At 41.5% G+C, this 14,991-nt stretch overlaps 1 protein-coding gene across 7 annotated transcripts in view; it reads right to left on the bottom strand.

Moving 5' to 3' along the window:
- The window catches only part of SH3PXD2A (SH3 and PX domains 2A), a 342,486-nt gene that overhangs the window by 87,719 nt on the left and 239,776 nt on the right, over positions 1-14,991 (bottom strand). For 4 of the 7 annotated variants that reach the window (XM_042456226.1, XM_042456227.1, XM_042456228.1 and 1 more), the window contains one exon: positions 8,670-8,801. In XM_042456226.1, coding sequence (XP_042312160.1) covers positions 8,670-8,801 — 132 coding nt within the window. The other 3 variants (XM_042456232.1, XM_042456230.1, XM_042456231.1) reach the window with 3 other exon arrangements.

Here is a 14,991-nt window from a genome sequence, read left to right as displayed (position 1 = left end):
TTGACAATTTCAAGATACACCAAACCAAACTTTGCAAGATCATTCACAGAATGTCTCCATCCTCCAAAGGTTCCACTGCATGTATTGCAAAACCTGCAACATGCAAAACACTACTGTAGAAAACCATCTGACATAAAGTCTAAAACTATCAGCAGTTTCCCCAGCACTATTCAGCTTATAAGGTTCACTACTCATTTGTTTTCAATAGGACATGTTTGCTGCATGGGGAACATGCGAAAGAGTGACTTTAAACCAGGGGTTGGCAAACTACAGCCTGCGAGCCGGATCCGGCCCGGCGAAGCCTTGGGACCGGCCCCAGTCTGGTCCTGCCGCCGATTGGAGGTCTGGCAGAGGAAAGGCCGCGATGGAGGCCAGGACCTGGCAGGCCGCCATCCTGGGCTCCCTCGTGGCCTTTCCTCTGCCAGATCTCTCTCTTTGGAGGGAAGAGAGAGGAAGAAGAGGAAAAAGAGGAAAGTGGAGGAAGAAGAATGAGAAGAAGACGAGGAGGAGAAGGAAGAAAGGGAGGAAAAGGAAGGAGGAGGAGGAAGAATAGGAAAGAGATGGAAGGAGGGGGAAGGAGGGGAGGAAAAAAAGGAAGAGGAGGAGGAAAGGGAGAAAGGAAGAAGAAGGGGGAGGAAAGGAAGAGAAGGAAGAAAAGGAGGAAAAGGAAGGAGGAGGATGAAGGACTAGGAGGGAGGAAGAAGAATAGGAAAGAAGGAGAAAGGAGGGAAGGAAGAGGAAGCAAGAAAAGGAGGAAAAAGGGTAAAGGGAGAAGAAGAAGAGGAAAGGGGAGGAAGGAAGAGAAAGAGAGATGAAGGAAGCAGAGAAGGAAGAAGAGGAGGAAGAGGAAAGAGGAAAACAGACAGGAGGAGGAGGAAGGAAGAGGGAGGAGGAAGAGAGAGGAGGAGGAACTACAACTCCTGAGGCTGTGAATGGTTTTGGGGGCACTGCGTTTTGAAAGGCATTGCATGAGGAGAGTACGAGGCAGTGCTTATTTTTATTTATTTATTTATTTAAAATATTTAATTATTTATTTTTTGGCTTCGGACCCCCAGTTGTCTGAGGGACAGCAACCCGGCCCCTGGCTCAAAAAGGTTGCCTAACCCTGCTTTAAACCCTACAACAGCTTTCCTAAATGTGATGTCCTGCAGATGTTTTGGACCATAGTTCCCATCAGCCCTAGCCAATTTACTCAATGGTCAAGGAAGAAAGAAGTCATAAACTGAAATATGTGAAGAGGCTCAGCTTGCCTGTACACTACTTGCTTAGGTCAGATGTCAGACATTACTTCCACTATTTGGATATTGTGGAGTATTTAATTACTTCTGATATTTGAACACAATCCAAGCAACTCAGGAAGGAGGAAAAGTCACACAAGTGGTGGCTGGTGGCTCTCATATTAGTGGGTGGTGAATCCATTCTGGGTTTTCATTCAAATCTTAAACAAGTTATCCAAGGCACTAAACCTACTTTGGCTATATGGCCCAGCAACAGATAACTCCTTTAAAGTAAAAACTTAACCCCAGAGTGGATTGATCATCCCATTTCCATAGAAACCACCTGCCACCCCTGAGCCCAACAAAGAAGCTCTTTGGAAATGCCCAGTTGGCTCCCATATATCCATCCTTTGAAGGTTTGCCCCCACTCCTTTTTTACTGATAATGTTTCCTCTTTATCTGTTATTACAGCCATTATATCTCTCTGATCACTGTCACATTTTCCCTTTCCTCCATTTTTTGTTTGCCTCCTTCTTGTTCCTTGTCTCTTGAGACAGTATCAAGTGTTTCCTTTTGAAGCATTCTATGCTTTCTATATTATTTTCTTTCATTTCTTCCTTTCACAAAGGTATTGGTGTAACACACTTTGGGTTAAATCCAGCTAATAGTCAGTAATGGTACTGGGCCAATAGAATCTACATAAGGATTGATTTTGAAAGGTTCACTCCACAAGATGACACTCAGACTACATTTTTAAAAAACGAGTTAGAGGCCTGGTAATACGGCTTTGGTCCCCCATGATATACAGCTTTAAAGAAAACAATGAAGATATTGAGACAATTAAAGATTTCTTATGCCTTGGCAAGTGTAACAATGTATCACTGAATACTGCAGTCTGGATTGTCTATGCCACTGTATTTCCAATTTCTACATATGGTTGGTTGTGAAAGCTAGGCAGTAAAGAAGGCTGATAGGAAGGGAAAACTAATTTGAAATGAGGTGCTGGAGGAGAGTTCTGCAGATACCATCGACAGTCAACAGGACAAATAAATGGGTCTTAGAGCAAATCAGGCCTGAACTATCTCTGGAAGTCAAGATCATCATCATGATCATGATCATCATCATCATCTTTATTTTTACCCCTCCTCTGTCAGAACGACAATCGAGGCTGCTTACAATTATCCATACAAAACCCAAGATCCCAGTTATTCCTCCCCTAAAACATCAGTCAGTCAGTTAACTATTAAAATAATTCATTAAAAGACAAGATAGGTGAATTGAGCTACAGCATATTCAGTAAGGTGGTAAATTCAGTTAGTGGCCAGGTTTGCTATACAGGGGAGGCCTGCTGGAAGAGGTCCATCTTGACAGCCTTTTTAAAGCTGTCTAAGCTGGTAATGTGATGAATCTCCTCTGGCAGGCCATTCCATAATCTGAGAGCAGTTTAAGAGAAGTCTTCTGGGTGGTTGCAACTAGCCTGGTCTTTATAGGCTGCAACAGATTCCTCCCAGAGGACATGAGTGCGCAGGATGCATTCATAGAATCATAGAATCATAGAGTTGGAAGAGACCACTAGGGCCATCCAGTCCAACCCCCTGCCATGCAGGAAATCCATCAAAGCATCCCTGACAGATGGCCATCCAGCCTCTGTTTAAAGACCTCCAAGGAAGGAGACTCTATCACCCTCCAAGGGAGTGCATTCCACTGTCGAACAGCCCTTACTGTCAGGAAGTTCCTCCTAATGTTCAGGTGGAATCTCTTTTCCTGTAGCTTGCATCCATTGTTCCGGGTCCTGTTCTCTGGAGCAGTAGAAAACAAGCTTCCTCCCTCTTCAATATGACATCCTTTCAAATATTTAAACAGGGCTATCATATCACCTCTTAACCTTCTTTTCTCCAGAAAAGGCGGAAGGAGGCGGTCCCATAGATAGGTTGGACCCAAGCCATTTAGGGCTTTAAAGGTCATGACCAACACCTTGTACTGCGCCCAGAAACCAATGGGCAGCTGGTGGAGTGATTTTAAAATAGGTGTTATATGGTCCCTTCTGGTTTTTCCAGTGACCAGCCTGGCTGCCATATTCTGAACTAACTGAAGTTTCCGGACTAAGCACAAGAGCGTGTTGCAGAACTCGAGTCATGAGGTTAGCAGTGCATGTAACACAATTTCCAGGTCCCCTGGTTCCAGGAAAGTACGCAGTTGGTGTATCAGCCAGAGCTGATAACAAGCACTCCTGTCGGTCATATTTACCTTAGATGACTACGCTGAGACTGGCAAACTTTGAACACAGCATGAGAAGGCATGACTCACTATAAAAGACAATAATACTTGGCAAGGTGGAAGGCAGTAAGAAAAGAGGAAGACCACACTGCAGATGGATAGACTCAGGTAAGGAAGCCACAGCTGTGAGTCTGCAAGATGTGAGTGGGGCTGTCGCTGACAGCATGGAAAGTCTCTTATTTATAGTCACTTCAAGTCAAAGTCAATCTGATGGCAGCTAACAAAAAAAATTATTCTGCTTTTCTGTGGATTTGTATCTGGTTATTGGACCAAACCTTAAGAGTATCATTCATGAGGTCATCTAGAACATAATGGCAAATGGAGTGCTGAAGGACTGTGTTCTGGACTCAGTGTTGTTAAACATCCTTGTAAATAATTTTGATGAAAGAACACCATGCATGCTCGTTAAATTTGTAGGTGACATCAAAGTAGTGAATACCTTTAGAAGACAGAACCGGGATTCCAGACATCCTTAACAGATTAGAGAACTGGGACAAAACTAACAAAATGATTTTCAGTGAAAATAAATATAAGATTTTGGAAGGAAATAGCAGATAAACAAAGATAGCATGGGTGTCACCTGGTTTTACAGAAGCACATGAGAAAAGGATCTGGGGGTCTTAGTAGTCACAAGCCAAACATGAGTCAACAATGTGATGCAGCAACAAAAAAAGTGAATGCAGTTCTAAGCTAATAGAATTAAAGTATCCAGATCAAAGGAAGTAATAATATTTTAATTCAGTTTGACTTCACCTGACCAGCATTACTGTTTAAGGCAAGTGTCAACAAGATGGAACCAGAGGGTGACCAATATGATAAAGATTCTGAACACATATTAGGTATGTTTAGCTTAGAGAAGTCTGAGAGTTCTTCTTCAAATACCTTATGGGTTGTCACATGGAAGACAGAGCTTGTTTTCTGCTGATCCAGGGAACAGGGTCTGAATCAATGGATTCAAATTACAAGAAAGGTGATTGTGATTAGACATTAAGAGGAACTTCTTGGTGGCGATTGCCATTCAACAATGGAATGGACTCTATTTCAGTGGAGGCTTTTGAATGCGATTGAATGGCCATCTGTCAGGGGTGCTTTAGCTATAGATTCCTGCATTCATAGGGGATTGGATAGGATCACCCTCAGGGTTCCTTCCAGTTCTACAATTCTATGCCTCTATATTCATCAACCTGCTACCCTTTAGGTCCTGCTTCTCAGTCCATCCCACACCTGACATATGATTTTAAAAACATTAGTTCAGGACCACCTTACAGGCTTGACTATCCTAATGTATAAGTCAAGGACGGGTTTTGGGGGCAAAATTAGGGATTTTAATACAACCTGTGGATAAGTCAAGGGGCATGTAACAAAGGATAGAATCATAGAATCATAGAGTTTGAAGAGACTGCAAGGGCAAAGGATGAAGCAAAGGAAACTATGCCAAAGAACTTACAAAATTCTGGCAGGCATAAATGTTTATGCTCACCCTAAAGGTTGGATGGTGAGGAGGAAAATACATACCATTACCATTTTCCCATTGAAAAAGGCCAGAAGTAGTTTCATGGTGGAGTGAGTAGAGGGTGTCAATGCTTCATTTGCATTATCTTGGGACAGGCTAGATTCTTGCCTTTCATCACTCTACTCAAAGAAGGGGATGGTTCCTTTTTGATAGGAGTACAGTACTTATCCAATCAGGGCTGTGGAGTGACAGAATCATAGAGTTGGAAGAGACCACAAGGGCCATCCAGTCCAACCACCTACCATGCAGGAACTCACAATCAAACACCCCTGACAGATAGCCATCTAGCCTCTGTTTAAAAACCTCCAAAGAAGGAGACTCCACCACACTCCGGGGGAGTGTGTTCCATGAATAAGGTCAATTTTTTTAATTAAAAATTTAAGACGTACACATTAGTATATATAGTATATTACTTATGTTTCATAAACAGCACCTCATATCCTACTGGTTTGTTCATAATTATTATAGCCATTTATATTTCTGGTATGTCTCGAAAGGAGATAATTGACAGTATTTATCTGAAATATTGCAGTAATTTTGGGATAGAATGCTTGTTAAAACCCATGTAGTGTAGCAGTTTGAGTGTTGACATAGGTCTCTGGGAAACCAGGGTTCAAATCCCTGCTTGGCCATGGAAATCTACTGAGTGATTTTGGGCAAGTCTCACTTTCTCAGCCTCAGAGGAAAGCAATGGCAAGCCTTCTCTGAACAAACCAAGAAAACTCTGGAAAAGATTTGCCTTAGGGTTGCCACTAGTCAGAAACCTTACTTGAAAATAAACAACAATAACAGAATGTTTGTTTTAGAATCATCTCGGTGAACTATTTCCCACAACAATTGAGAGCAGAGGAAACCCATAATACCATAATCTTATTCTTTTTCAACCCTCACAGCTTTACTCATTCAGTGTATGTCTGTTTTGGCCTCCTTACAATGTTTTATAAGGGATGTGGTGGCTTAGTGGTTAAGATGTCAATTCTGACAATCGGAAGATTAGATGGCTGGCAGTTTGAAGCCCGATTCTGCCAACCTTGCAGTTCAAAAGCATGCAAATTCAAGTAGATAGATAGGTAGCACTTTGGTGGGAAGACAACAGTGTTTGGTGCAGCCATGCTGGCCACATAACCACAAGAGCAGTCCTTGGACAACACTGGCTCTTTGGCTTGGTAATGAGATGAGCACTGCCCTCTACAGTCGGTTATGACTAGACATACCTTTACAATATTCTATGCAGCAGAAATTATTACCCAGTATACCTTAAGGTCGTCGCCTTAAGTAAAAAATGACTTGGAGGCATACAACAACAAATATCAACAACAAATATCTGTATTCACATCATATCATAGTCCTATATCCAGCCAAGTAGTTTAGAAATGAAGGGCTCATGAACATTCATTCCCAAACAAATGAGTTTCGAATTTAACAAGGAGACAGAGAGCATCTGGATCAGTTAAACAAGTATGTGGGTATCTTTTTGTTTTTCTAGATAGCTTACATTATATCCTATAAATATCTACTGAGCAGTATGTATACATGAGTTCATGGTATTTATTTTCAGGTAAAAGGCATAAGATTACACTCTGAAATGTAAATGTCAGACAAGTTGGTATATTTTGCTATTTCCATTTAGAAATAAAGTCTGAACATTGTCCAAAGAGATATGATGTTTCCTCCTTTGAAAAAAATACCAAACTTTGACTTCAGAAATGTCAAACTTAAAATAAGCAACATAGAGTATATTTCTTGACTATAGTTTTCATCTGAAAACTTTGCTCCTTGTATTTAGTGTGTTTTAAATCAGAGCTGTCTCTTTGAAAAACATTTTAGCTTGCACAGCATAGAATCGTATAATCATAGAGTTGGAATAGACCACAAGGGCCATCCAGTCCAACCCCCTGCCATGCAGGAAATCTCAATCAAAGCATCTCTGACAGGTGGCCATCCAGCCTCTCTTTAAAGACCTCTAAGGAAGAAGACTCCTCTATACTCTGAGGGAGTTTGTTCCACTGTCGAACAGCCCTTACTGCCAGGAAGTTCCTCCTAATGTTGAGGTGGAATCTTTTTTCCTGTAGCTTGCATCCATTGCTCTGGGTCCTAGTCTCTGGAGCAACAGGAAACAAGCTTGCTCCCTCCTCAATATGACATCCCTTCAAGTATTTAAACAGGGCTATCATATCACCTTTTAGCCTTCTCTTTTCCAGGCTAAACATCCCCAGCTCCATAAGTCGTTCCTCATAGGGCATGGTTTCCAGACCTTTCACCATCTTGGTTGCCCCCCTTTGGACACGCTCCAGTTTCTCAACATCCTTTTGAATTGTGGTGCCCAGAACTGGACACAGTATTCCAGGTGGGGCCTGACCTGGAATAGAATGGCACTATTACTTCTTTTGATCTAGACACTATACCTCTATTGATGCAGCCTAAAATCGCATTGGCCTTTTTAGCTGCCGCATCGCACTGTTGACCTATGTTCAACTTGTGGTCTACTTGGACTCCTAGATCCCTTTCACACGTAGTCTCATTCAGCCAGGTGTCACCCATCCTATATCTGTTCATTTCATTTGTCCGCTCTAAGTGCAGTACCTTACATTTCTCTGTGTTGAAATTCATTTTGTTAGCTTTGGCCCAGCTTTCTAATCTATTAAGGTCATTCTGAAGTTTGATCCTGTCCTCAGGGGTATTAGCTATTCCTCCTAATTTGGTGTCATCTGAAAATTTGATAAGTATACCCCGAATTCTGTCATCTAAGTTATTGATAAAGATGTTGAACAGCACTGGGCCCAGTACAGAACCCTGTGGGACCCCACTGGTCACTTCTCTCTTACCATGACAGATTTTAACAAGGGCTTTCTTTCCTCAACTTGCTGCCATTCAGATTTTGGAATATAACTCCATTCATCCACAGTCAGGAAAGCCATGTGGTGCAATAGCTTTGGATGGCAACAGATTTGAGAAGGCGGATCTAAACACACCTCATTCCAATATCCGTAACTGTGTCAATGAATACACAGATTGCTATTGACCAATTAAACCATGCAGCATGAATTACTTCCTTGGGCTGCTATATCATTTACTTTAAAATCAGCTGATAACATCAAGTAAAATCACTCCCATACTGCCACAAATTCAGCACAGGCAATTCACTTTTAAAAGCAGTTAAACTTTTTGACTGGCATATAATCTATAGAGATCCACATTTCTGTGCCTCTTTATGACTGGGCAAAGTAAAGAACCAGGATGCTAAGTTTTCATCCTGGGAGTGTTTAAAAAAAAAAAATAGCCCATACAATAAATCCTTCAAAAATAATGGCAAGTAATGGAAATGCTGAGATCTTTTCCAGCACAGCAACTGTACCTAGCTAATAAACACAGAGCCTATGCTTTGGACACTCCCCACCCCCACAAGCCCAAGCCTTTCCATTAATGTATATTGGGTAATTAATGTACAAGCTTTAGGAGACATTCTTATAGTAGAAGGCAATATTTTGGCCCCAAGCCTAAACTAAGTACTGTGTGTGTGTACCTCTTGAGTCAGACACTATACCAGATACAATATGCAGACAGGGGAAGAGGTGAGGGAAGAAAGCACAGGGGAAAGAGGGAGAAAGTTTTTAAAGAAGAAGAAATAAATAAAATATTTCTTTCCAAAATTGCAGTCTTACCACTTTCATTCTTCTCTATGACGTCCACCACCTCTCCAGCCTGCAGGCTGATCTCCGAGTTCTCCTGCTTCTCATAGTTTGACACCACCACATACTGCTCCAGGATCATAGGTTCAGAGCTAGCGTCAGCACCTGGGGAAGGGAAAAAGCAAGCTGTGAGCCAGCTTCCAGCCATGGCTCCCCGAGAGCGACCTCTGTCCACACGACTCATGATAGACCAACTTGTCACCAATGCCAAGCCAATCAGAACAGGACCTTGGCTCCCGGCATATTCCCAAATGGCTGGCCATATAGAAGTCCCTTCCTCTGGCCCACACCTCAGGAGCACAGAAGAACATTGGAGAGTAGATGAGGATGGGAGAAAGAAAAATATGTGTATATATGTATCTTTATAAAAAATAAAAGTAAAAAACAACACCTAAGAACCAACACTCTATTGTTGGACGCTAAGTTGCAGAATGGAGTCTGAAAATAAACTTCTTTCCAACATGGTTCCACACCATCCTTGTTCTTATTCAGACTGAAAAATTCACTCTAATCACAACCAGCATGAAAAGGTGGAGAGGGAAAAAAGAGGAAACGTCAGGCTGTTTCAATAAATGGGGGGGACCCCACTCAAGTCCAGAGTTTCTTGCCCTCATAGGCTAAGCGCCTGCTTTGCTCTTACAGGCTGGAGCGGAGAGTCAAAAGGAGGGCTGTGGACGCCAATCATATTTGCCTCACGCTGCAGCCCTTAAATAGAAAACACATGAGCAATGTTGAATAAGGGAGGTGGGGTGGAGGAAGGGAGGGCCTGGTGGACTGTTTACTCGAAACAGAAGAAGAAGAAGAGTTACGGCACCAGATTTTTTGCTTACACTGTTCCCTTCTGCTCTACTCTTCCAAACAAGACTCCCCAGAATTGTCCCACTGTTGAATTAAGGTGCACACACACAGCCATCTGCTTCTTACATGTAAAAAATACTTCAGATAATAGCACTCTTGCCATGCCCTCAGGATTTCCTAAATTCCCCTTTCCCTCTCACACATATTCTCTCTCTCAACACTGCCTTTCCTCAGATGTCCAGATCTACTCCTTTAAAAAAAATATCCCAGAGCGATTTCTCCACCATCACTACCACACACACCAGTTTTCTGGTTCACTTAGTTCATGCTGATTATATAAGCATAGAAACAAAGGGATGATCTGCCACCAGGGATAGGATCTTCTTTTTTCTCTTTTTTTTTTTTAAAAACTTTTTGCATGTTGCACAGCAAGCTGCAGAAGCAGCATGCCTGCCCTGGCTCATCAGTCACTTGGAACATAAACAAGGGCCTATCCCACCCACTTCTGAACACCCACAGGAAAATCGACTCTCGTTCATTGCTCCCCGGCGCCTGCAAGAAAGAAATATGTGCTACAAAGGCATTTTTTAAAGCCAGTGCGTTTAAAGCCCACCACCACCACTCTTCCCTCCCTCCTTCCTCCATCAACTTATGAACAAAAGACTTCCTCTCAGACACATTACAGTCTGTTAAGTTCTGAAAGATGATTATAAGCAGAATACGTATGTGTACGTGCCTCCAAGTCGCCTGTCGACTTATGGGGACCCCATAAATTTCATAGGGTTTTCTTAGGCAAGGAATATTCAGTTTTGCCAGTTCCTTCCTCTGAAACATTGTGAGTGTGTGTTGTTTTCCTTCAAATGCTTTCTGACTGAAGGCAACCCTAAGGTGAACCTATCACAGAGGGGGGTTTTTGACAGGTTTCATCAGACTGGGCTTGCCACTGCCATCCTCTGACACTGAGAGAGTGTGATTTGCACAAGGTTACTTGAAGCATATTACAAGCTGCCCATTGGGCACATTAAGGTGGATATTTCTTTCCTGGTGACAAATGGCACTTTTCAGGCCCTGCGTATTTTCCCTGGGCTCCAAAAACAACAGTCAGTTGGATACTGGTGATTACCATGCTTCAGTATCTGATAGCATTCATCTCCTTCATGCTTCAGAATATGATGCAACATTCTACTGTGGTTTTGAAATGCTGCTTTTACTACTAAAGCAATATTAAAAGTTAATGCATTAAATATCTTAGTGATATCATGCATCTTTTTGGGTGTCAGGTGCTGCAGGGTGCTAGCAGGCCCAAAATGTAATAAAATCTACACAAAAGCCAAATATTTGGCCCAGACATTTTGGGAAGTGTTAGAATGCCTATTCACTTCCTCTTATGCCAGCTCTCAGCATGAACCTCTTACCTGATGCAAGCTCTATCAGGCACTATTTCTTTAATACTAAGCTCTGGAGGGTTCTCAAAGACAAGGCACTATGTGAGGTGTGACTTAGGAAATTGCCTGTGCCTTTTTCAACAAAAAATTCCCAAGTGCTTTGGTTCCAAGGACCGCTTGGCATATGCCCAGTCCTCTAGAACTTCTGGTCTTCTGCTTCCACACGGAAGCCTTCAATATGTCTGTGATGCGAACTGTATAGTTGGTTTTACCCTGTAAGAGCCTGGCCAGTTGTACTAGTTAAAATCAAAGGATGAGTGTCCAGTCCAGACCATCTGTCTGGATTCATTCATTACCTGTGTCTATTTAGATCACTTCTCCCTTATCATCCCTCCTTTAAGGTCCTTTCTCTTACAATTGGAGCCTCACTCTGTCCATCCCAACAGCATTTTCCAGCCATCCTCTACAAATCCCTAGAAGCAATGATAAAGGAAGCCTTTACCAAAATATTCCTCTTCCTTGTCACATTTATACTGCCTCCATAAAGAGGTCTCCTAAGAACATTCTCTGAGGAGTTATCTATGAATAGATGGTTCCAATTATTAAGAGTTCTTTTTATAGAACAGAAAACCTCTAAGTAGAGATTTCTTCAAAGATTTGGCTGGACTGCCTATTAATTGTATGTGAATTGGGGTCTTTCCAGCATTTTGCAGGATGTTTCTATTTGCACTTTTTGCTTTCCTATTAAGCAAAAGGCAAGTAAAATATGGATGCAAAAGTGGGGAAGCAATGAAGACTAATGTGAGATTAAGGTTGCCACTCTTGTTTCTCCCATAAGCACCAGGCTACTTGAAACTCATTTTCCTTTTTGAAGAGTGTTCTAGGAGATCATGTATATCAGATATACACCACCTCGATGCCAATTTGTTAAAATTATAGGGAAGGGCTCTCTCTGCATGTGCTTAGGAGCACACTTTAATTACATTAGTGCCCGAGCTTAAAATCTTCACTGCACTCAAAAATCACAATTAATAGCTCCTTATTTTGACAGAAATAGATCTAGTTTCTTCAACCTCTTTGTGCCACCCTCCTCCTACACACCTGAGGAGAATGGAGATTCTCTGTTCCAATTTTGATTAACTGTGGTTTGTCATGTCATCTGAACTCTACATTGTCAAACTGTGGCTCCTTTCTCCTTTCTAAGCCTTCTTCCTCACTATCATCATCTGCTACATTCCATTTGTATTTACTGATCCCCATAAATCTCATTCCTCTCCCCCACCTTTCTCCATCATCTCATGTATGACATTTAGCCAAGTCTCTATTCCAAGCTTTAAGCATGAAGACTAGGCCAGGTTTCTGCAATGGAACAATTGTTTTAATGAATAGCCACTCTATATGCCAGGAGCGGGAAACGTGTGGCACTTCAGATGCTGCTAGACTGAAGCTCAACCTTAACCAGGACTTGAGACCTTTAGGGGTAACAGCTAAAGCAGTGATTCTCAATAAGTGGGGCAGGATGCCCCTGGGGGTGACATTTGCTAAAGGGAGTGCAAGACTTGGAGGCCCTGATCCCCCCTCCTCCACTTCCCAAAACTTTCTCTCCTAGAGGGGAAGAGAAAGACAAGGAAGGCACTTGGAGCAGCCACTTCTGCCTTAGGGAGGAGAAGGCCAGAGGGGAAACTCACTGGATCATGATCTCTGCTTCCTTCCCATTACTACCCTAGTTCTCAGGACGAGATGCTGTTGCATGACTATTATTGTATTCCTATATTTTCATGAATACACATGAATGTGTGAATCAAAATGCACACACTAATCAAAAGATTTTCATTCATTTATTGCGTCCAATGGGGCACTGGGTGTGACATCTCCATGTAGATGTAAAGAGAGTCACAAGGGCAAAAGGGCTGAGACCCACTGAGTTAAAGCATTAGTAATAGCCACTACTTGAACAATATTATCATTCTTCATTTTGACTAACAAGCAATTTAAGATATTTAGGATGCATTATTAAACATTATTTTGGTTAAATTCTTTGAATCCATCATGAAGTGTTTCCCCTGCCCTTTCCTCTGTGTCTACTACCATACTGCCACTGAAAAGTAACTTTTTTTTGTCTTTCAAATCAAATTCCAGTCGTGGGGGTAGAGAATAAAAGCACTTTGGGAAGCCACTCAGAAGTGGTAGGTAGATGGGGATTTTTGTTGTTGTTGTTTTCTTTTTTTCCTTAATGAAACCCCTACTATGTAGGCAGCTTCTGTAAAAACAAAAAACAAATAGTGCTCTATCCAGGACAGGACACAGAAACACAGACAGTATTGTTGACAGATACACAGTTTAATCACCTTGTTCCTAGTTCATGGATGACCAACAAGACTATTAGCATGTCCACAAAGCTTCCCACAGCTGTATTTGCTTTTATAGAACCTGTTCAGATGACTGGACTTTGGTTTATAGAGAACAAACAAAGAAAGAAAAACGGCAATCTTCAGTGGCATGGTATCAGAATTAGTGCTGGGGTGAAAGAAATATAGGAATTCTTCAGACGGAACTGAAAAGATTTTATACTATAAACACATTTGCAATAAGGTAAAAAGCCCAGCCAAAATCAATTCTCAAAAATGATACAGTGGACCCTTGTTATATGCTGTGGTTTGATTCCAAGATCCCCCATGTATAGCAAAATCCGTATAACAAGGGTCCACTGTATATAATTCACTCAAAAAACAACAATAGACAGTAAAATATAAAACCATAACAATTCACCTTGCAAGGTAAAAGTAAATGTAAGAGATCCTTTCACATATGTTAAAATTAATTTTTCCAAAAAATTTAAGGTTTCCTGTAGGTCCATATGGAATGTTGATGTGCAAAGATAATAAAGTAGTGCTGATTCAATTCAAATGTGCCCATAGTGGTTAGTCTTCTCAAAACTCTATAACCTAGTCCATGCACTGGTAACCTCCTGATCAGACACGGTGTAGTGGTTTGAGCATTGGACTATGACTCTAGAGACCAGAGTTCAATTCCTGCTTGGCTATGAAACACACCTTGGGTATGTCGCATGCTCTCAACCTCAGGGGCAGGCAATTGCAAACCTCCTCTGCAATTTGATTTATGGTAATTTTGACAAATGTGGTTAATGTTGTTAGTTTTAATATGTTATTTTTAAGTTCTGCCAATAGCTTGTCTGGACAGGGCTGATGGGGGTTGCAGTATAGCAACATTTACCTTGCTGTTGAGTGGTTTTACAGTTACCAGTAATAGTTATACACAGTTATGAAGAGCAATTTTTCAAATACATGCTAAAAATATGCAACATTTAGTTATCCTACTGTTTTGGATGTATGCTTTCTGAAGCAGTACCTGGCCTTGCCTTCTATATAGATTTAAGATTTTTCAAAATAATAATAATAATAATAATAAAATTAATAATCTGTATGTCACTGCAATGTGGTAGTTTAATATATTTTTTAAAAATCCCCTCCTCTTTAGATTTGCTAGTTTCAAAGAAGACATCCAGCCAAGAAAAAGTTGAGACAGAGGAAACGGTGAAGTCAGATTCCTTTCCCCAACCACTTTCTTGGAAAATTGGCTCACACTTTATGAAATGCAATCAATGAGGTTACAGGTAGACAGAGTTAAGGCAATGGTATTCTGCACACAGATGTGTGGAACCACGTGAAGCCCATCCAAGAATTTACCAGATGGAGATCACCTAAGTACTTTGGCATTTGACCCATTTCAACTGGCTGCAGCAAGTGTGGATTCTTTTAGCTACACTTCCAAGAGAGAAAAGGGATAGTGAAGAGAAACTGAGATTGTGGAAGAACATTCCTAAAGGTGGCAGTTTGGCAGACAGAACTCAAGCAACACAAAACTAATAGACCAGGTGTTCTCTTTGTATTCAAACCAAGTGCTGATCTATGTATCTAGGCAACCACATGTTTCTCCAAAGTGCTTTTGTGGGAGAGAACAAAAATGGGAGGGAGGGGGTGCTTGACCAAGAATCACACCTGTTGATTCTTCCTTGGAAAACTGCCTCCTGGACAGCATTTCCCACAGCTGAGGAAAAGAGAATATATACGTAACTAAAACCAGCTGAGAAG

Source organism: Sceloporus undulatus, chromosome 3 (genome assembly GCF_019175285.1).
Source record: "Sceloporus undulatus isolate JIND9_A2432 ecotype Alabama chromosome 3, SceUnd_v1.1, whole genome shotgun sequence".
NCBI lineage: Eukaryota > Metazoa > Chordata > Lepidosauria > Squamata > Phrynosomatidae > Sceloporus > Sceloporus undulatus.
Note: the sequence above shows the minus strand (reverse complement) of the source record. Positions and strands in the feature narration are given on the sequence as shown.